The 22,771-nt window shown below is 42.4% G+C and overlaps 1 protein-coding gene across 22 annotated transcripts in view; it reads left to right on the top strand.

The window, feature by feature from the left end:
* The window catches only part of Tenm4 (teneurin transmembrane protein 4), a 2,842,490-nt gene that overhangs the window by 2,661,215 nt on the left and 158,504 nt on the right, over positions 1-22,771 (top strand). For all 22 annotated transcript variants that reach the window (XM_048789141.1, XM_048789145.1, XM_048789157.1 and 19 more), the window contains 2 exons: positions 3,726-3,940; positions 5,604-5,814. In XM_048789141.1, coding sequence (XP_048645098.1) covers positions 3,726-3,940; positions 5,604-5,814 — 426 coding nt within the window. The remainder of the gene's footprint in view (positions 1-3,725; positions 3,941-5,603; positions 5,815-22,771) is intronic.

Genomic DNA, 22,771 nt, shown 5'->3' on the forward strand with positions numbered 1-22,771 from the left:
AGTTTGAACCATGCAAATTGCTGCACACAGGCTCAGCTGGGCTCTCCAAAATGGAACAGCTTATTTTGATAACCAAATAAATTTCAAACAGTTGCTAAGGAAACTAAAGGATTCTTTGTGCAAGTTATTGCATTGTAAAGAACCAAAAAGGTAAAAGGAGGGGAAGATTGTTAGTTGGTTAGGAATTTAGAACCTATATAGTTAGGTCTCAGTTCAGAAAAGTAAAGATGGTGATTGTGAAGCATATGGAATTTCACTTCTTCCAAATCTTCCTTGTTTGACCAAGCTATCCAACCATTTCAGCAATTCATTGAGAGATTTTATTTTATAGGCATGATTGCTAACTGTACAAAGAAAAGGATTGTCATCAGTGCAATATGTCCTGTGAAATCTAATGATACTGTTGGGAAGACCCTAATTCTGAGCTAAGCTCTGTAATTTTTGGTAAAGTTCTGAAAGCACCCAATGTTGTTATAGTGTACTTCTCATGAATGTCTTGAGACTCTGACAACTCTGGGACCTCTTTGTAGATTTCTAATTCATAAAAACAATCAACTTGAACCCTAGAAGGCTAACAGTATTTTTAATGGGTCTTAGATATACCTGGTCAAGTCTTGATATTAGCCTGCATATCCATGAATTAACAGAACCATTGCTCCTTAAGAGGGCAGGCGTACCCACCACACTGAGAATGTCTTTTTAGAGTCTTAATTAATTGTTCATTAATTCAATCCTCTTAGAAACCATATTCTGAAAAATAAAGAGGGAGCCCAAATGGTTTCATCTCTAGTTTCTTAAGCTAAGTCTTAAGCATCCCCGTGCCTCCATATGCAGATTTTAATTGTGTTACAGAAATCACTGAAATACTAAATGAAGGAACCTGCCAACATAGTTGGAACTCCTTAGACAGTAGTTTGTACTACTAATAATACCATTATATCTATCTTTCTCACTATTTCTCCTGCTAATATTTATTACCATTATCTTCCAGAACATGGGTAGGATAAGATTTTTATACACAGAGCTTTTCTCCACCTGATCTAGCCTCTCCCCTCCCTCATTGCCTCACCATTGGTGGATTTTGCTTTGTCATAGGAAGTTTTATATCCTAGTGTTTATGGATGGTGCTCAGAATTAAGAACAAAGCATCTTACAGGATTTGAAAAGAGGAAGACAATAGGGTTTTTTTAATTTTTTTTTAGTTGATATGGACAAGTATCTTTATTTTTATTTATTTATTTTTATGTGGTGCTGAGGATTGAACCCAGGGCCTCACGCGTGCAAGGCAAGCGCTCTACCAATGAGCTACAACCCCAGCCCCGGTAATAGTGTTTTAAAAAGACAAACCAGGAGGGAGGTGTTTCCAGCCCCCAGTTCAGCCAGTCTCAGGGGGTCTTCTCCCATTGGCTAAAAGGGATCAGCAGGCTGTTCTCTTTTTTCCCTCAATAGTCCTATTCCACTGGGAACCAGATCCCCCCAATTCAAGGTCCTAGTGGGGGGAAGGATATGCCCCAAACCAATATGTACTATTTTTATCTCATTGTTCACACAAGGAAGACAATGTTTTCTCCCAGTGGGCCTACCTCATTGAGATACTAGAAAGTGCTATAAAAGTCTCCCTTTGTCACCTCTTCTGGGGTAAGAACCAACATACTTATGCTGTTGTGCCCTACAGAGCTCAGAGGACATCTTCGCGCTGGCCTCTGACCTGTAAGCCTGTAGAACTTAGCTGATACAGTAGCTGTCTCCTGATATATGCTCAGTGAAGGAGAAAATGAACCACGCAGGCATCTCCAGCAGCATGCTAAAAAGAGAGAGCAGTTTTCCATTATTTATTTTCAGACATAGGATCTATTTGAATGCAGACAATTCTCAAATCCCATCAGTTCTGACTCCCACCGACTCACAAAGGAAATGAGCCCTTGGAATTAGCAGTCTTGTGCTTCTTTCTCTGCAGTTCCTAGGAGTAAAAAGTTCAGCACATATCCTGCTTTTATTCCTTCTTAGTTCTTCCTCCCTCATGGAATTAAAAGCTGAGGGTACACTATTTTGTACCTGGAATATAAAATGGTCACAGAACTGGAAACCCGCAAATCAGATAAAGAAGAATGTGAATAATTCTCTCCCATCTTAATGCTTTGTGAAGTTGGCTCCTGTCTTTGAAGTTTGTGAGTCACGGCGAAGTGGTTGGTGTGTCTGTATTTTCAAGGTAGAAGTCTGGGACATGTTCCTTCCATAAGGAATTCAATGCAAACTCTTTCCCATACTAATGACAGAATACTGGTGGCACTTTTATTGATAGCGTGCATTTCAACTTTTTTTGTTGGCACATTTTTAATTAAAATAACATTTAACGGTTTGAAGCTAAAAACCTGATGTTTCTGCCTAGGAGTTTAAAGGGAATGATAACATATGGAGAAGTTTAACATTTAAATTGAATTTTATTATTTAAAACAGTAAAATATTTTATGACTACAACAATACCCTGCCAAGCTCCATTTCAGCATTAAATGTGCTTTGTATGGAGTCTCACAAAGCCAGGGAAAAAAAGACATTTTAATTTCTTATTCCCCAAATGCTTTTTATAAAAAGTTCCACAAACGTGTTTTCTTTACAAATGGATTCTTGTTCTCTTCAAGCATCTTCTAACATCTCTGACAACACAAAAAGCCTTGGAGCCAGAATGCCCAGGGGTCCTTCCTAATGGCAAACAAAATGTAGCCTGCTGACTTGATCTTGGTCTTCCGGGCTACTTCTCTGTGGTCTCCCCTGTCCCTTCCCTACTTTTCAGAAGACCCATGTCTGACAGGAAGTTAGGGTTTATCTCTTTCATGTGAGTGTGTTTAATTACTTAAGAGGGGAAGTTTGGTAAACAGCCTTCCTTCCTGGCCGAGTGCCTCCAGAAAGCAGTCACTCTCCTGATTGGTGACAGAAATGGGCAAGAGACCTCACCCCTGACCCTCCATAGGGATGCGGGGCATCGGGCGGGGGGCCTGGGTTAAGTTTCCAAGTATATCCTAGACTTTGTATATGAACTTGAGGAATTATGTCAACTTGACCTTCTTTAACACAAAAATGATATTCACCTCCATCCAAAGACCAAGAGGCATTTTTCAGACATGTATCCTCCCTTTGAAGGACCTTCTTCCTCATCTTCCTCAACCCACATCCGTGCTCCAAACACAAACCCCCATCCATGTAGCTGGCCTCAGAATTTGGCTTCTGATTTATACACCATCCAGTGAACTTTTAAAATACCTAGCTCCACTCAAGTCACACCCCCCACTGCTGGAAAACCATTCCAAGTCGGAGATTCAGTACCCACACCTTGCTCCCTCCAGCCTCCCTATTTTACCATGCAGCTCTTTATACACACACTCTCACAAAATCACAAAGTTATTCTCATGTAACCGCAAATGATTATTTTTAGGATCAAAATATATTTTAACAAGCTGTGGAATTATGCAGTAAACAGATGGCCCTTGGGGAGGACCCATACATACTGCTCTGGAAGAATGCATATTTTTAGCAGAACAATTTGAGCATCACTGTGGTGGGGGGCAGTTCTGAACCTTCTTAATCCTGTGAGTAGGGGGATGCCTGCTGGCAGCGGAACATTACAGAGGAGTGAGGCTGAGCGGAGTCCTGGGTGCTGGGATGCTGATTCCTTGTGTCACTTGTGGTTAACCAAGATGCTTTTGTCTTCCTTCCCTCTGTCTTGGTAGGAAAACCCAGTAGTTTCTTTCCAGAGGACAGTTTTATAGACTCTGGAGAAATCGATGTGGGGAGACGGGCTTCCCAGAAGATTCCTCCTGGTACTTTCTGGAGATCTCAGGTGTTCATAGACCACCCTGTGCATCTGAAGTTCAATGTGTCTCTGGGAAAGGCAGCTCTGGTCGGCATTTATGGCAGAAAAGGCCTTCCTCCTTCACATACTCAGGTAAGCAGAACCCTACCGGCCTACTGACCTCCTTGTGCTCCTGCTCAAATCTTTACCCAAATCAAGAAGAGCCTAACCCTGATCCTAGAGCCCAAAGGGAAGTTGGTGTATTTTAAAGGCCTTTTATCCATTTGCCACCCTCTCAGACCCTGCCTTTCAGGCAAGTGAGGTTTAATCCCTGAGGCTTTTTGTAAGGAAGAAATTCTGAGAAATTTCTCAGTAACCTTTCTGCTATTACTCAGTCTCCTAAATTGTGTTACCCAGGAAATGTTATTGAGAAAAAAAAAAAATAGACAGTGAGTTTGAGTCCTCTTGTTATTTGCTATGTAACCTGGTATTCATTACTCATCCTCTTCTAAGCCAGTTTCCTAATCTGTACCAGTGCCCACTTTGCAGGGCTGTTGTGAAGAAGAAAGAGTAGCATTTATAAGGCAGCCAGCATACGACCTGGCTCAAAATAAATGTTACTCCCCTAATCTCTGGCATTCCTTCTTTCCTTCAAGGTTACACTTTATGCAGACAGATGTGCACCAGAAACCCTTGAAGAACTTGTCCAAGGGGCTGGGGGTGTGGCTTAGTGGTAGAACATGTGCTTAGCATGTGCAAGGCCCTAGGTTTGATCCCTAGCACCAAAAAAAATAAAATGAAAGAATAAGAACTTTTTCAAGATGACATACAGCAGAGACTTATGCAATGTCTTCCTAGCTCTGGAATTGGAGTAATATAAATCATAAGCATCCTCAGGTTCCAAGGCCACATACAGTCTTCCTAACCCCAGTAGTCAGTTGAAGTTTATAGTTATAAGCTAGACAGATAAATTTGCTAAGGATGGAGTCACAGAAAATAGAGGGAGCTTGAGCCCCTGATGACTGCAGAACTGCCTTGCTAGTCCTAGAATTCATGCCTCCACACAGTTTTCATGAAGTAGAATGACTACCTATCTTTTCTGTTTGTTTGTTTTTTAAGAGCTAGGAAGATGGATGGCTACTCAATTTGCTTGCTTGCTAATAGGTCAGTAGGGCTTAACCACCTACCTGTTATTAACACTGCATGTCTGACTTATCTAGAGTCTTATGCTAGCAGTCTCAGATCAATTGGCATTTGAATTTGACACAGCATGCAATTATTGATAGACTTTTGGACTAATCCAGTTCAGTTCTTCTAAAATATCTCCCTGAAACTGGAGCCATTTAGAAAAGATTATTGACAAAAGACAGATATAAACCAAATCTTCAACTGTTCGTGAAGAACATTCCATCCCTACTAACACTCCAATCCCAGCCTGAAACCCCTGAGATTCCATCAGTACTTGTGTAGAGCTCAGTCATGAAGTGGCTGGGTTTCTAATCTTGGGCCACCATTGAAAGAGCATGGTTCTGTTTTAAATGAGGCCAGGTGAAGACTTGCCACACTTGCAGCAAAAATAAAAACAAACCAAGACTAGGAAATAATGCCCAAATGATGCCACATTCACAAGAGAGGAAGGAGAGTATTACCATGAGATATAGGATTTGAGTTGGTTGATAGCTTTCCTGCAGCTTCTGCCTCTCTGTTTCCTTATGCATTCCCCCACCCCGCCCTGCCCCCGCCAAGAGAAGCCCAAAGAAAACATGGCATGTGCTGGAGCAGATCTGCTGCTAATTATACTTATTTTGTGCTTTAGTTTGACTTTGTGGAGCTGCTGGATGGAAGGAGGCTCCTGACCCAGGAGGCACGGAGTCTGGAAGGACCCCAACGCCAGTCTCGTGGTGTCGTTCCCCCCTCCAGCCACGAGACTGGGTTCATCCAGTATCTGGACTCAGGAATCTGGCACTTGGCCTTTTACAATGACGGGAAAGAGTCTGAAGTGGTCTCCTTTCTCACCACTGCCATTGGTAAGAAGCTCCACCTTTTGCTATCTCTTTGGGTAGGAGGACACTTGGGGACTTTGAGAGTTGATGCCAACAAGAGAATGAATGTGTCTTACTCAGAGCTGTAGATGCCACTCAGAGTATGGGGTGGGGCTGTCCTGCCTGGGCATGCTGGAGGAGGACTCAGCATGAGATGCAGGTAGGACACGACAGACAGAGGGGCCATCCTGATACCTTCCTCATGCTGTCTGTGTGATGATGTATGGAGCAGCAGCCACCTTTCCAGACCAGGGGATAGAACTAAGAACCAGACGGGAGTCTTGGATGACTGGCCACATGGTGGGAACATCTCCCCTCTTGGCTCCTGGTTCTCACCTTTTCATCTTCTGAGTCTTGCTTGGTTCAGTTCGCTGACTTATTGTTTAGTTTTGGTTTGGTTTTTGATTTTGGAATCAACAGTCTCTGGGAAAGAGGATAAAGGCTGGAGAGAGAGTAAGAATAGCAGCCCAGAGGACTGGAGGAGCCATGTGGTCAGTCAGATCAGGTGTTACTGAGAGCAAAGGTGTCCTGGTCTCTGACAAGGGGAAGCCTTGGTGTCTTAAATGAGTCCAGACACCATCACTCTTCCTCATGCAAAGGGGCATGGCCACCTCAGGTCTATGGGTGTCTAGGTAGCCTGCTTCCCTCTTGGAAGAATTTATCTTCTTTACTAACATAATAGATAGAATCCGTCTCCTCCATAGGTGACCATGGTTTGATGAGGGACATAATATCTTGGTGGTTTGGGTCAGAAAACGTGTTCTGAGTCTCTATTGGATGTACTGTGATACAGCCTGGAGATAAAATCTTGAGAGAAAGACAGGGCTCCATGAACCAGAACACCTGGGAATGGAGTTTCTGCCTAATGGACATCTCTGTGTGGTTTGGAGTTCGCCTGAGAACTCTGTCTCAGTCTGTGGCTGGGAGTCTCTCTGACATGGAAAATGGAGTTGAATGAACATCTCCGAACTTGATACTAGGTTTCCTAAACTCATGCGACACCCTGGTTCTTCCTTCTAAATAGCAGTGGTCATTTCAGGCCATTTTCTTCTAATTCACCATTTCGCCCTTAGTATTGAGGCAGAGGGAATCTCCCCATTAAATGCAAGGCATGGTTAATAAGCTTCTGCTATCAGTGCAGCCTCATGGCAAAGTGAAGGAGGTGGGATCATCAGGCAGCTGGCTCTGATGAAGGAAACATTCCTCAGTGCTGCCCTGTTTTGGAAGTCTGTCCTAGCTGCAGGACTCAGAATGCCTGGAGGGCAGTCTTCTGTCTCCCTGGCACCCGGTGGGTCCCCGTGCACGTGTCCTCAGTTGGTGAGGGAGTGAGTGTGAGCATGGCCTTTCCTGTGCCCAGGCTCTCATTAGCAGGACTGTGGACAGTCACAATCTCAGCAGGTGTGCTGCCATTGTATTCTGCCCTGCATGTCTTCTTGAAGCATAGTGCAAAGCATGCTCAGGTCCGAGTCTCCACCATGAGCTTGAGTTCACCTCACACAGATCACTCAAGTTTTTCAACTCTTGGGATCTCAAGATTCTGGAATTTGAAGCTGCAGCTTAGCAGTTGGAGGTAATATTGAGGTGGAAAGTGCAGTCCCAGTCCCCATCGTTGATAGCCCAGTTCTAGCCCTCTCCATCAATGAGAGTGTCACTTTGTGGGTTTTGCTAGGCTATAATATCTGCATCTTTTCTCTTTCTGGACATGGTGGCTTCAATTTAGGGACACAATTATCAAATTATGGTGGTGCCAAAGTTACAGCTCCCCGGTCTCCCAGCTCAACTCTTCCTAGACACAGTTTACAAGCAAGAATAGAGCATCAGGTTTTCACAGAACTGGGAGTTTTTATGGTCAGATTTCTGTTTTAAGAATGATATAAATATGAAGGGATATTAATTTAAACTCCCAAAGAAAACTACTTTTAATTATGATATGCATCTTTGAGAAATAAAATGGAGATAAGATTTGCCAACTCGTGGCTTGTCAGTGATAGCTAGCCTCTTTGTCTTAACTGGGGTGATGGTCCTGCTTTTCCCCTGGCTGCTCTGTTTGCCCCCTTAACCCTGTCACGTCTATGGGCTTTATTGTGCTTCTCAGACTTTAATGTACTTACGAACCACTTGGGGGTCTTGTTAAAATGCAGATTCTGTTCCAGCAGGTCTGGGGGACCTGAGATTTTGCATTTCTGGCCAGTACCCAGGGATATTAATGCTGCTATGGGCCACATTTTGAGTAGCACAGGTTTCTGGTACCTCATTGGTGGTTCTCAAACACTTTGGAACAAAGAACTCTGTGGGAGGATAGGTAAAAATTCAGATTTCTGGGCCTTTCTTGAGAACTCCTGAATGCCTCCAGTCGGGCCAAGTGATCATGATTCTGATGGTCTGTCAACAGATTTTAAAAACAAATACCACATGAGGAACTACCCTTCGTTCCTTCCTTCCCTCCCTCTGTCCCTACTTAGTTTTGCAGCCATGGACAGCCATGTCACCTCACTGAATCTCAACTTTTCTTGTCCAGAAGCCAAAAATGTAAAAGTACTTTGCAATCCCCATTGTGAAGATTAGAGAGAGAGATATAAAATGCCTAGCACGGCTTCAGGCCTCCATACGTGCTCGATAAACGGAAGCTGTTAATATTCTCTGCCATCCTTTTTCTCCTTCCACTTTCTCTTGCTGGCTTTCTGACCTATCTGTCTCCCTTCAAGCTACAGTGATTGTTTAATGAACACCATTCTTCCCCCCCCCCTTTAATACAAAAACAGACTGATTCTGATGTTGCTATTAATACCTCTTTCCCCAAGAGTCCCTGGCATTGAGTCTCAGCTGTCTGTGATCGTTACCTGTGAGCTGTGAGTTGTAATTTGTCTTGGCAGGTTAATTAAAAGTTTAGGTCTTGTTTTAGTGAAGTCATTATGATCCCAATATACAATTGTAACTCTCGGGTTTGCTTAACACACAAATTGGAATATGACCCTCCCTTCGTTACACATCGAAATGCAGACCAAGAATTTAAAAAGATCTGAGTTGTCAGAATCCAGAGTATTTATGTCTGTTTGTAATTAAGTAAAGGGAGAAATAATTGTGTTTAATTTAATGAATGGCTGTATTGTGTACGTTTTTGCTTTTCCCTCCATTTAATGCAATCCAGCTGATGATTTTAAATTAAATGAGTTTATCTTTTGCCTTGAAAAAAATCTAAGAGCCTTTTACAAACTGTATACACAAATATATCCACACAGAGACCTGATGTCACCCGAGCTCCCAGGGAACAAATGCATGCACATACATGCTCACACATGCCCCCACGAAATCCAAGCCAGTTTGAGAATAAAACATGGCAGCTCTTTTCAGAAAAAATAGTCTGCCCCACCCCATCCCCCACATGCTCCTGGCTCCAATAGGGGGTGGGAGCCTTGCTCACCCCCATGTGTTGAAGGAGGTAGGAGGATATAAACCACTCGCAGGGGTTTAATTCACCCCATCACCATTTACAAAGGGTTTTCACATACATTCTTTAAATCTTGCAGGAACTCCATGAGGTAACTATTCTTATTTTTATTATCATCCCTGATTGCAGATGAGGAAATGGAGGTTCAGGGAAGTTGAAAGAAAAGCTAGGACATGCATTCAAATGTGTCTGACTACAAAGCTCGTGATTTTCCTTCGTAAGCAATCTGCCTCCTTCCAGGATCCAGCCCCTTTGGGATGCCCACACTCACTTATTTCCCATCCATTTGTTCATTCAGCATTTAGGGAGCATCTACTGTGTTTGGGGGACCATGTTTAGCACTCTCACATATGTAGCTTATTCCTTACAAGAACCTTAGACAAGAGATCTTTTAAGTTCTGATTTACAGATGAAGAAGTTGAGGCTTAGAATTTAGTTGACTTGCTCAAAATTAAGAGCAAAGCCAGAATGAAAATTTGGATGCCAAATCCCACAAGTCCCCACTATGCCACAGGGTCTTGCTATTTTGTCAATGGCTACTAGTAAATATTTTATTACTGTTTGTATTATATGAAACATAATTTCCCCTTGTTAGCTTGACTCCAATTATAAGTAACCATCTTACATCAACCCAGGAAGTTTTTTTGAGAAGTCATTAAAAAGACCATGTATAAAATCTCACAGTGTCCAAATTTTTAAAAAGAAAAATACCTTTGTATGAATTGCTTACAACTCCAAGGCCTAACAAGTTAGTATTACAGAATTTGGGGTCTCCAGATAGCATCTTATCTTTTCATTTCAGTTGATGCTGAAGCATAAAAGGATAGATCAACTTGACATTGTGGCAATGTGAGCCAAGCTGAAGAATAACAGAGGTGTCTTACAGTGGATTTAAAATCCCAGAGGAGAGAAATAAGAATCATTGGCAGGAAACATAAAGACTGGGAATCTTTATGAGAAACATGCTCTGATCTTCTTGGTGCTAATTGAAGAGTCTGTTTATGCCCAGGCAGCCACTGGAGATCAATCCATGTCCAGGGACTAGACACAGATTTAGCCCCTTCCCTCCCTCCCCCTCTCTTCCCTCCTTTTTATTCCATTATCCAATGAATATTGCATCCTTTCCCTTTTCCAAGATGGGGATTCAGGGAAGGTATGACATGGTTCCTGGCAAAAGTAGCTGGTAGTCTAGATTAAGCGAGATGAAAGCCTTATGGAGCAAGTATCTCTAAGCCAAGGAAAAGAGCAAGAAAGGCCACCCCTGGAGCCACCAGCCCAAGGAAGGGTCAGGAGGGTTGGAGGAAGGGAAGGGCTTGTCCAGCTGGATGAGCCAGGGAAGGCTGTCTGGATGAAGAAGTAACATTTGATCTGGACCTTAAAGTTTGGGCAAAATTTTCACATTTAAAGAAAGAAAATGGAAGGATGAGTGCTAAGGAAAGCATCCCAGGCAGTGGGGGTGGATGGCATAAACAAAAGGACAGTGGGCAGAAAATTAAGAGCTGGCTAGGAGGAGCTGGCAGTGCTGCTCGACGGGAGCTCAGGGTGCCCTGAAGGGGGAAGCAGTAATCAAGGAAGAGCCTACGACGCCGCCCTACAGAGAGTTCATAAGCACTGGGTGTCATGACAGGCTTTTGAGTAAGAGGATGAAATGATCGGAGCTGGGGGGTTTATCTTAAGAGGCCCAGAACAAGAGTCCATTAATTTATGTGGTCAGAGGGTTACTGATATTGAGTCTGTGATTTCATGAGGGCACTGCAGGAGGCTGGGTGCCAGGGAAGACAGAAGGGGCCCATCTGTGGTACCAGTGGTATTTTTCCTCTGATTTCCCCATGATCCATTCCTCTTTGTTTCTAGACCTGCCTAGATACTTGCACCTACATTTCTATCTTCTGTGGGTCATCAAAATTGGGTCCTTCATGATTTTCCAAAGACTGTGCTAGACTTGCCGTTTTTTCATTTCCCTTGCTTTGATTGGGCATTAGCCTCTGAGTGCATTTACAAGGATCTAGGGAGAAAAATCCCCAGCATTATACACTGTAATTTAAGAATCTACCATGACCTCAAGGAAGAAACTCAGAAAAGTGATTGAAGAACAATTTTCAGTTTTTAATAATCGCCTTCCATACCCCACCTCACGTCCCCTTCCTTTGAATATACTCTAAGATAGAAACACAGCAACGAAGAATCCAGGTCTCTTGGTAATAAATTAACCTTCTTGTAAATGACATTGGCAGCACTTTGTGAAATTTCTAATGGAAACACTTCTTTGGAAAAGTGCCCTGTGAATTCACCTCTCCTTGATACGGTGATTTATTTGGAGCAATCTGGTATAAGTGGAATGAAATTGTAGGCCAAGGGAGAGCTCAAGTCAGCACATTGGAGACAGACTGTGGCCAAAATCTGTTAGGAGGAAGAGAGCTAGGAATATCAGAGTGCTATATCTGCAGAATCAAAACCTAGTCCCGCCAGCAGCTATCTCTGCTCGCTGAAGGACAGGCTGCCCCACTGTCCCCCAACTCCTTCTACTGCCCTGCAGTCTTACTGTGGACTGCTGAAACTTCTGAATTCCCTACCTGGATTTTCATGGCAGGAAAGAAGAAAAAGTAGCCCAAGGACACCATGAGTGCCAAGCAATAAAGTTTGTCTCTTAGTAGGAAATACTTAGAAATGTGTTTAGTGTGTGATAACCTAAATCTTATCCAATCAGCATTTAAGTGAAATTTTAATGTCCTTCGGCTCATTCTAAGGCTAGGGTGTTTCTATTCAGGGCCAGGATGGCAGTTCAGTAGTAGCATCAGGGACCAGGCCCTTTCCACCCTGTGCTCTGCCGTCCTTCCTCTGATTTATTGGTTTCATACTTGCTGCCTCATGGTCATAAGATGGCTGCTGCACCTCCTGGACTCATCTGCATGTCATGTAGGAAGAAGAAAGGGGAAGGATGCAGGAAAGCAGAATGTTTCCTAAATCATTTAACTTGCATTTTTTGGCAGAGTTGTGTCACTTGGACACTCAGAGCAAGAGGGAAATCTTAAAGTGAATATTTTCAGCTTGGAACATTGGCACTCTGATCAAAATTAGGGTTCTCTCAGGAGGATGGGAAATTAATATGGGGTAGACAGCCAGCAATATCTGCCACAGACTTCATCAAGACGTTTGGTTCACAAATAGCAACAGAGTCCTCTTACCATGTGTGAGATTCAGGCCCAGGCATTAGGAACTGCCATGAGGCAGGCAAGCTTGCTCCTGAAGACCTCATAGGCCAGTAAGTTAGAGGAAGTGAAGCTGAGAAAAGAGGAAGTCACCCATGTAACAAGGTAGAGGGAATATATTTTGGTTCAGGCTCTTTGTATCACCCAAGAAACCAAGGACTTCTGTCAGTAAGCCTTGAAGCCACTTGCTTGTTGCTTTAAGATGGACAGACAGCAGGAGCAAGTCCTGATCAGTGGAGGACACCAGGTGGTAGACAGACCTAGAAAGGGTCAGTTTGTTAATTTATTCATTCATTCAGCATTTACTAATCGCCTTTTCATATGCCATGTCCTGGGAAGGCATTCCATGTTATGGTATGTAAAACAGCCAAGCTTCCTGCCCTTGTACTTATAGACATGCTTGAGACATATTAAGAGAGAGCCTCAAATCTATACATCTGTGTAAAAGTCCATGATCATAAATGGCACATTAACACTGTCAAAGAAGAGTGGGCTCTCAAGAAGCAGTGGGCCTCACACAGCTGGCTGGGCCAGGTGCATGACGAGCTGTTCAGGTGAAAGTTGGAGGAGGAATGTACAAAGCAGAGGGAAGAAAGTAGAATATATGCAAAAGCCTGGGACAGGAAGTTGCTGGGAGTGCTCCAGGAACTCTATGGTGGTCACATTGTGGGTGTGGCCATCAAAGAACTAAATGGACTGGAGAGGCCACCGAGAACCAAACTGCTCAGGGTCTTAGAATGCCATGTGAAAGTTATCATTTTGTTTTCAGTTTAGGTCAAAGGCAACAGGAAGCCCCTGTGGAAATCTAGGTCACTTAATCTGATACACATATGCAAGCGTTCCCAGGAAGAACTGGGAACCATGTTAGGAAGCTCTTCCACCTGTCTAGGCAGGGCTAATGCTGTCTGCTCCAGAATGGAGGGAGGCCTCAGAAGTGGCAAGGAGGGAGCAGATTTGAGCCATTGTACTGCCCCTTAGAGATTGTTGGCCAGCTCCAGGGGTTAAGACATTTCTAAGGGAAGAAACAAACGGCAAAACAAATGAGGGCAGAAGGGTCCTTCATTAAGGTGAGTTTAGATAGGCAACTGGCAGAGGGGCCTGTGGAGGTCAGAACTGGGAGGCAGGACCAGGAGAGTATGCTGGTGGAAAGCTCAGTGGAGAGAGTCCCGGTACTTGGGGCCTCATCCTTGTCAGGAGTTCAGCTACCTCCTCCACCCACAGCCACCGTGAGCCTCACTCCATGTTCAGTTTATGTTTTTGCCACTTGGGTTTTTGCCAGAAGACTTTACACGCCTTTCCTTTGTTTAACTCTCACTCTTTTAAAGATGAGAAAACTGAGGCTTCGCAAAGTCACAAGACTTATCTAGGGCCACAGAGCTACCCGATAGCAGAGCCAGGATCATAGTTCTAACCACCAATTAAGTACAGATTCTTTGTCAGGTACTATACTCAATACATCTTCAGTTCCCAAACAACCCAGGAGTCAAGTTAAATATATTTTCCATATTATAGCTAAGGAAATTGAGGCTCAGAGATCAAATGTCACTGGCCAAGATTTCACAGACAGGAACCAGCAATTAGGTTAGCAGTGTGCATGACCTTTCTTATACACCAGTGAACAGATCTGCATCCAAGTTTCTAATATGGTGACATCCATGTGTGTTCTGATCCACTCATAGTCAGGATATCATAAAGATAAACATGGGCTTAGAGATGATGCCCCTAGGCTTGCAGAGTACCAGTGGCTCACAACTCATGGGACTTTCAGCCTTGTTTAATACAAAACCTCTGACCAGGCCTCACCCTGCTAAAGAAACCCCTTCCCCTTCCCTCCCTCCATTCATATGGGGAGTTTTCAGTAGAAGTTATTTTCTTAGTAATAGTTTTACTTTTTAATGGATGAATAAGTGTCCTGATAGCTCTATGCTCTGTCAGTTGCTCATCCCCATCCTGCTCATTGGGGGTTCTGCAGCCACACTGTGGTTGGGGAAGGGTTCTCCCACAGTGGTTGGTGTCTTCTCTCTTTTCCTCTATAGTGCCACTGACGAAGGACATCATTAAAGGTGTGGCCTCTTGTCCTGTAGCACACCCTTAGAAATAATCTAACTGCCACTGATATGGGAATCTCTGCCAACTCTGGCATTGGTGGTAGATAGTTCATGTTATTGGAGGCAGAAGTTCATTTGGAAGTAGGGCTGTGACCAGAGAAGTGGTGTGATCCAGAGAAAGGCAATGCTTGGGAGTCAGCTCTACACTATGTATGTATGAGCTGAGGGACTTTGGGTAAGTCTTGACCTCCCTGAATGCCTGTGTCATTATCAATCAAACCTAATTTACAGAGTTTCACAATGGTGTAAAAACATATGATTCATGGAAGGTACTTAGCATGTTTTTTTGTGTCTCTTATTTATTCATCATTTGTTAAGCATCTACTTTACTAAGTGCTAGAGTTTTGCAATGAATTAACAAAAAAAAAAAAAGACTTGTCCTTAGAAAGCCTACAGTCAATTGGGAGAATTGACCCTTTCATAAATAATTCCCACATAATGTGGGCTGTGCCAGCAGAAGTCCAGGTGAGCTCAGAGAAGGGTTGCCACCTCTGCTATGTAGGCGGGGCCTGTGAGGCATAACAGACTTATTGTGGAAAAAGTGCTGAGTGGGCTGGCAGGCAGTATGCAAATATGATTAGCAACACAGGGACAGCAGAAATGGGACCAAGAAAGGAGACATAGGAGTACTTCCTTTCTGTGGGGGATGTGTTCTGATACCCCACAGACAGTACTGAACACCATATATATTATGTTTTTGTCTATACATAAGACCTATGATGAAGTTTAATTTATAGATTAGCTAACAGTGATTAACAATAATAACTAATAATAAAATAGAACAATTATAACAGTATGCTATGACAAATTATACAGATGAGGTCACTTTCTCTGTCTCTCTCTCAAAATACCTTTGAAAAACATGGTACTGACTACTGAACCCAGGGCTAGGTCAAGCACTCTGCTTCTGAGCTACATCCCCAGTTCTTTTTATTTTGAGATTGGGTTTCACAAAGTTGCCCAAGCTAGCCTTGAACTTGGGATCTTCCTGTCTCAGCCTCCTCAGTAGACGGGATTACACGTATACATCATCATATCTGGCTTAAAAATGTCTTCGTAATTAGAAGAAAAGATTTTGAGTGTTCTCACCACAGAGAAAAGATAAATGTTTGAGGTGATAGATATGCAGATTACCCTGATTTGATCATGACACAAAATATACCCATATCAAAATATCACAGTGCACTCCATAGTATGTACAGTTATTATGTATCAATTCAAAACCTTAACAATAAAATCTTGTACTATATTTATCAAAGTTGACTGTAGTAAGTGAAACCAAGGGAATCAAAACTATAGGTAAGGGAAGACTACTGCATATGGAAAAAGTCACCAAAAACAGAACAAAAGAAAAAAGAGCATATTAGTTTGCTTGGGCTGCCATAACAAAATACCACAGATAGGATGGCTTACAAAATTCATCTGTCTTAGTTCTGAAGACTAGACATCCAAGACTAAAGTGTTGGCAGAGTTAGTTTCTGGAGAATCTTTTATTGTTGGCTTGCAGGTGGCTTCCTTCTTGTTATGTTTTCCTGTGACCTTTTTTCTGTATATGTGTGGAAGGAGAGAGATGGCTGGTGTGTCTTCCTGTTCTCATAAGAACACCAGCCCCACCATGATGACCTCACTTAACCTTTATTGCCTCCTTCTGGACCCTGTCTCCAAATACAGTCACACAGGGGGTTGGGGCTTCAAAATTTGAATTTGGCAGGGAAACCCAGTTCAGTCCATAATAAGAGACATCAAGGAGGTGATAAGACAGTAGCTCTGCTCAACCAACTGATGAACTGGCCAGAAAGTATCACTGTTTTTGTGTTGGAGATGAAGAAACGTCTAGGACCAGTGACTCACACAGGGACACAAGGCATCTTCTGAATCCAGTCCCAGTAACTTCTTCTGAAGCCTGGCTGCTTAGCAGGCCTTGGAACATGGCAGACCTTAATCAGAGGGTCAGCGAACTCCAAATGAGAAAGTCAAAGTTCACTGATGTTCTCTGCAGTCTAGAACCTTCTGCCATGAGCATGAACTTCTTATGGGCAGCTCTGAAGAAAAGAAGGCACAGTTGCCAATTCCAGGCACAGCAGACACCAGGATGAGGAACGGTCTTTCTCCCTGAGGGGTTTATGCATCCCAATCCTGCAAGATTCAGGGAGCAGAGCACTCATGGGGTCTTTCTTGGCTGTTATTACTTCAGGTCAAAAATGGAATGTTCTGAGGTACTTTATTTATTCTTATAAATTTGACCTCCTTCGATTCCACAGGGAATTTTTCAAATGTTCCATTCTAGTTTTGAGGCTTTTCAGTCTTCACGAACTCCTCCCAGCCTCTGTGGAACTACTTGACAAGTCTATTAATGTTAATAGATAATTATTTTTTCAATGCACAACCTATCTAAGTATTATCCTAGATGTTTTCCATAAATTATTTCAAGCCCCTAAAACAAGCATTCAGAGTAAATATTTTTCCCTAAAAGAAAGTGGGACTCAGAGTATTCAAATGACCAGGTATAAGTGAAATCCCTGCTCCGTGGAGAAGCTGCAGTTGGAAATCCAGATCTGGCCCTAAATGCCACATCTTTCTCCCTATGTTTTTTTTCCTCCTCCCACCCCGTCCACTTATGGCTTTGAATGAAAATGCCTAGGAGACACAGAGAAGAGCCCAGGAAACTAGGTTAGGGTCACCTGGAAGGGCCTTGTAGCCAGCTTGAGAGTTTGATTTTGAAGACAGTGAGGAGTTTGGGATGACCTTGAAGCAACAATTAGTCAGGTGTTACTTAGATTTCTTTGGCATGGTCTCTGTTCAGATGAGTTGCTTTCTTATCCTGAGGCAGGGAGAGAATTGGAAGACTGTTTCTGTAGCCATTAGGGTAAGATGAGAGAATAGAGCTGGAACTGGGGCAAATGCTGCTGCTTTTTTATGAAGGAGGGGTGCACTGCAGGACATTGTAGGCTGGTTTTCTTGACCATTGTATTTTAGCTGTAAAAGAGAGGCAGGAAGTTTTGACCTTCAAGAACGGATGGATGATGATGCCGTTAACTAAGTTAGGAGATAAGGAGGGAAGTGGATTTGTTGGGGTGGGGGGGAGAGGCAGGAAGATACAAATTCACATTAGATTTGAGCTGCTAATAGAATTTCCAAGTGGATGTCAGTTGCTGGCAATGGGCAGATGGATAAGGAAGCCTTGACTTGGGGAGACCTCTGAACTGGAAACAGAGTCCATGGGCATATCATGGTGGGTGAGGGGGAGCAGGTGGGAGGGTGGAATACCTAAGGAAATAGACAAACTGAGAAGTGGGAAGTCAATGTAGAACCCCAGCCTTCAGAGGATGGGCAGGGGAAGGCAGGTAGAGATCAACCTTGGGGAAAAGTTAGGGAGATGATTATGAAGAAACTGCTAGAATTGGTCATTAGGATGACATTGGCACCCTCCATGGGAGCAGTTTCCAGCCCTGGTGCAGGCGGAAGCAGGGTCACCATGAGTTCAGGAGGGAATGAAAGGCAGAGCGGAACAATTGCTTCTAGATGGAGCAGGCAAGGAGACAGATGGGCGTAACCTGAGGAGGAGGCAGGTTCAAGGAAAGGTTTATATAAGGTGGGGGAGCTTTGAACATGTTGTCAGCAGTGGGAAAGGAGCCAGGGGAGAGGACTGGAGCCCCTGGAGAGAGGGGGAGATGATTAATGGGAGGTCAGGGGGAGCAGAGGGCAGAGGCAGGAGGGTAAGCACTAAGAGGGAAGAGGAAGGTAGGAGAGGGCAGTGCTGATAAAGAAGGATGCTGGGTCGATTCATGCTGATTGCAGGATCAGCAGCACTTTCTAGAAATGGGCTGCTCTATTGGTAAGCTACTGTGCCTGAATTACATGTGTTTCTTCTGTGTAAAGGCAGCCTCGACACAGCACTGAATCAGATATTGTGCAATAGAACAGCAGGGAGAGAGGCAATGATGCCTAATGGTTAGAACGTGGATGTGAAGCCAGATGGCCTGGTTTGCATGCAGCCTCTGCCACTTATTAGTAGCATGACCTTGGGCAAAATAGTTAATCCACTAGTGTCTCCTTTTCCTCATCTGAAAAAAAATGATGATAATGTTAGTTCCCACATCATGAGGTAATTATGAAAATAAAGTGAGTTAAAATTTTAAAAATTCTGAGAATAGTGCCTGGCACATGGTAGGTATCTTACAAGTGTTTACTGTTGTTTTGGTGTGTGCTGTCTGGGTCCCAGGAGGTTTGAAGTTTGATGCATGCATCACCTAGTTTAAAGTCTATCTTTTCAGTATCTTTTCAGAACAGGAATAGCTATTACTTATTTAATATATAGATGAAGAAATAAAGTTCAAAGAAATTAACAAACTTGCCCACAGTTACACAGTGAGAGAGAGCAGAGCCAGGGCGTAAAGCTAGACTACTCCGGTTGAAGAATTCTGCTCCATCCACCCTAGCTTTCACTCCTGGGCCGCTCCCAAATCAGCACCCACTTCCCTAGCCACCCAGGTTCCCATTCCCACCTCAACAGGAAGACGTGCAGGCTGTACTCTGAGGACCATGCAGGTATGAGTTTTGTCACTAGCAGGCACTTCTCTGGGCCAGAGTGTGGACCTAGGATCTGTGCTTGGGGAATGGTTTCTTCACAATCAAGCCAAGATTTAGTGATAGCAAATTGACAGAGGTTTTGTGCTTGTTTCTTGCTGCTTAAACAGAGCAGAGGACCTTCTGTTGAAATGACAGGACAATGAGTGTTATATGAAGGGTTATAAAAAATTATAAGCCAGAGCGCTGTGAACATCTGGTTTCAGTTTGAGTCGCTGCTTGTTCCTGCCTTTATCTGAACACACTCATGTTCCGGGCTAATGGAAGCACAGTTTGTTTCAGTCTTGGTTCATATTACATGTCAGCCAGATTTTATATTTTTGTTTGTGTCATAGGTCAAGAAAGTCCATTCAAGGGTGCAAGAGATGGACTATATAGTTTTTAAAAGTGAGAAAAATTCATATACACTGAAGCAGTACAGTCTGAATGGTATCTTTTCAAAATAGAATTTGAGTTTTCTTAAGTGTGCAGATGCAAGGTATTCCTTAGAAAGCATGCATTTGGAATGATGCTTACACCATCATTATCTCTTTCTTTTAAGTGATGGAGGAATAAGTTAAAATACATTGAGCTTTTCCTAGATGCCAAGTACTACTAAGAAAATATATCTACATTAACTCATTTTAATTCTCATAACCAATTTGTGCAATCAGAGTTATTACCCACATTTTACAGGTAAGATAGGGAGTTGTATGCAAGGTCACACCCAGGCAGAGCTAAGATCCTACCCAGGTATATCTGGTTCACACTTATTTTGCAAGCTTTCCATGCTTTTTGAATGCATCATGCTGAGATCTGGCCTTTGTGTCCAATAAGTGATTAAGATATCTCTGATGACCATGTTGAGTTATGAAAATACTAAAAATATAACAGCATAGAAAACATCGATTTCTAGTCAGAAGTCAATGTCATGCTTTGCTTCCTGATTAAATATTAGAAGGATTCCTTTAAAATCATTAACAAAAAAAGATGTGTCTATGGATTTGTGTTTTATTACTTTTTTTATTTTTTTGCAGTACCCAGGGGTGCTCTACCACTGAGCTACAACTCCAGACCTTTTTATTTTTATTTTATTTTATTTTTATTTTGAGACAGGTTCTTACTAAGTTGTGGAGGCTGGCCTCTAACTGAGGGCATCCTGCCTCAGCCTCTAGAGTCGCTGGGAATACAGATAGGCCCTACCACAGTTGGCCAGTAGGTGTTATTTTAGAAACTTTGACTAATATAAAGCCAAACAAAAACAAGAGACAGAGACAAAGTTTTCATTTTTGTTAAGGATGGGTTTGTATTCCTGGGGAACGCAACAACACTAATTGAAAAACTATATTACTCAATAAGAATTCAGAACTTGCAACTAGAGTACAAGATAGCTTTTCACAAGTCAATAGATTTTTCCATATACCTGAAAAACCACTTATGAAATATATTGAACAATGTCCCAGTCAAGAAAATTAATAAAAATGAAAATATCATCTTAATGAGAACTGTATGTGATCTGTGTGACAAAAACTGCAAAATTTTATTGGGAGACATAATGTAGGACATGAATAATTAGGAAATGTAACGTGTTCCTAGATGGAAAGGTGAAATACTCTTAATAGGTCGATTTATAGGTTTAATGGAATGCCAAACAGAATCCTAGAGGGAATTGAAGAGCTTTGAATGAATAGTTTAAGACTTCATCTGGAATAATAAACAGACGAGAAGCATGAAAAAAAAAACAAGAAAGAAGAATAATGAAAGAGTACTCGCCTTTAAAGAGCCTAACGTATAATAAATCTATAATAATTAAAAGAGAATAGGAGTCAAGCAGAGAAGTAGCATATGATTGCCTAGAAATATTACCAGTTATATGTCAAAATTTAATATTTGAAAAAGGAGGAATCACAAATGAGTAGAGAAGAAAGCTTAGTCACTAAAAGTTGTTGGAATAACTTGGGAAAATATTGGCACAAGACAGAGGCTGCAAAGTGACGTTCAGTGGAACAGATGCAATTGCACATGGATGTGGCCAATAGACACAGATAAGATTTGGGGCCTGTAGGGTTGGCCCACTCTTTATAAACTGAATGGTTCCCATAAAACTATAGGTTTATGGCTTTCCTTAAAAAAGTAGAAGACCAAATTTCTTTCAGGAACAAGCCCCTGTAAATACATTGTAATTGGCCAGTCTTCACCTTGTCCCTTCTTATGGCCAGCCTGCTGTCCCCTTTGATACCTGCCTGGCCCCTTGAGGAATGTGGGTTTTAACCTCTCTTTCAGACTTCACCTCATGCCATATGCCAAAATGAATTCCAGATGGGTTAAAGAGGTAAATATTTAAAAGTCAAACTACAAGAGAATAAAATCCAAGATTCCTGTATCTCTGTTTTGGAGGAGGACTTTCAAGCTTAAAAGTCATTGACGAAATCACAAAGACTGACAAATGTTTCCATAAATATTTGAAATTTCCATATGTCTAATAAAACTGATGAAAACAAGAAGAAAAATAGTAGATTGGGAAAATACTTGCAGTAATATCAAGACCCAGGGTGTGTGTGTGTGTGTGTGTGTGTGTGTGTAGTATTAAAGCTCAGATGCTGTGAGTGGGAAAGGATTGTGATCTTATAGGCAAATGGCTAAACTGATGTGTGGAGAAGCTCCCCAAAATATGTGGTATGATAAAAACATACATGAAATATGTTTAACCTCACTAGTAATTGAAGAACTAGAAACTAAAATCAGGCTGCATCAGCTTTCTTTCTACCTAACAAGTTAGAATTCCCCGAGGTCCTGTTGAGGCCACAGTGTAACTGTACCCACACGTATTACTAGTTGCATGGTAAATCAGCACAAGCCTTCAGGAAAGCAACTTGGCATTTTATATTGAACCATGAAAATGCTCAACTTCTGAGTTTCTCCAAAAGAAATTACCCAATACCTAGAAAAAGCTGCATGCTTATCACAACCTCTTCTACAATTGTGACAGTTGGGGGACAATCTGAATGCCTAATAATTAGAAGTCATTTAGGTAAATTATGGAATAGCCACTCAATGAATATTATATAACCATCATTACAAATAATTGTGAAAAGCCTTTAGCATGGGAAATGCTTATTAATTTTTAGTCCCAGAAGTAGAACACAGAAGTCATACTTACCATATAAACACATCTATTAATAACAATTTAATCTACCTAATCCATGAAGTTTAAAGGAGGAGTTTGGGCTGGAACTCAAAGCTGCCAACTCTGACACCACAGTTTTTCCTGCCTGCCCACTTCCTCCCTGCTGTAGAGGCCAAGGCATGGCGCCCAAGCTGTGGGTAAAGAGCAGGGTGGTCAGGCCGATGAGAGAGGCTGGTACACTTCCCGTACTGTGCCCCTCCCAGCCAAGGCCAATGCTTTAAAGATCCTTGCTGATGGGACTGTGAGGAGGAGATGTTCACCATCCTTATACCTCCAAGAACTTGGGTTTTCTAAAAGTTTCCTCCTCAATAGACTTGGTGAATGTGATAAAATGGACACATCTAGAGGACCAGAAAAAGCTCTGTGCCCTAAGCGATATGGATATACCTATTTCTTGAGTGCTCTATCACACACACCTGTATGT

Source organism: Marmota marmota, unplaced genomic scaffold (assembly GCF_001458135.2).
Source record: "Marmota marmota marmota unplaced genomic scaffold, marMar, whole genome shotgun sequence".
In the NCBI taxonomy this organism is placed as follows: Eukaryota; Metazoa; Chordata; class Mammalia; order Rodentia; family Sciuridae; genus Marmota; species Marmota marmota.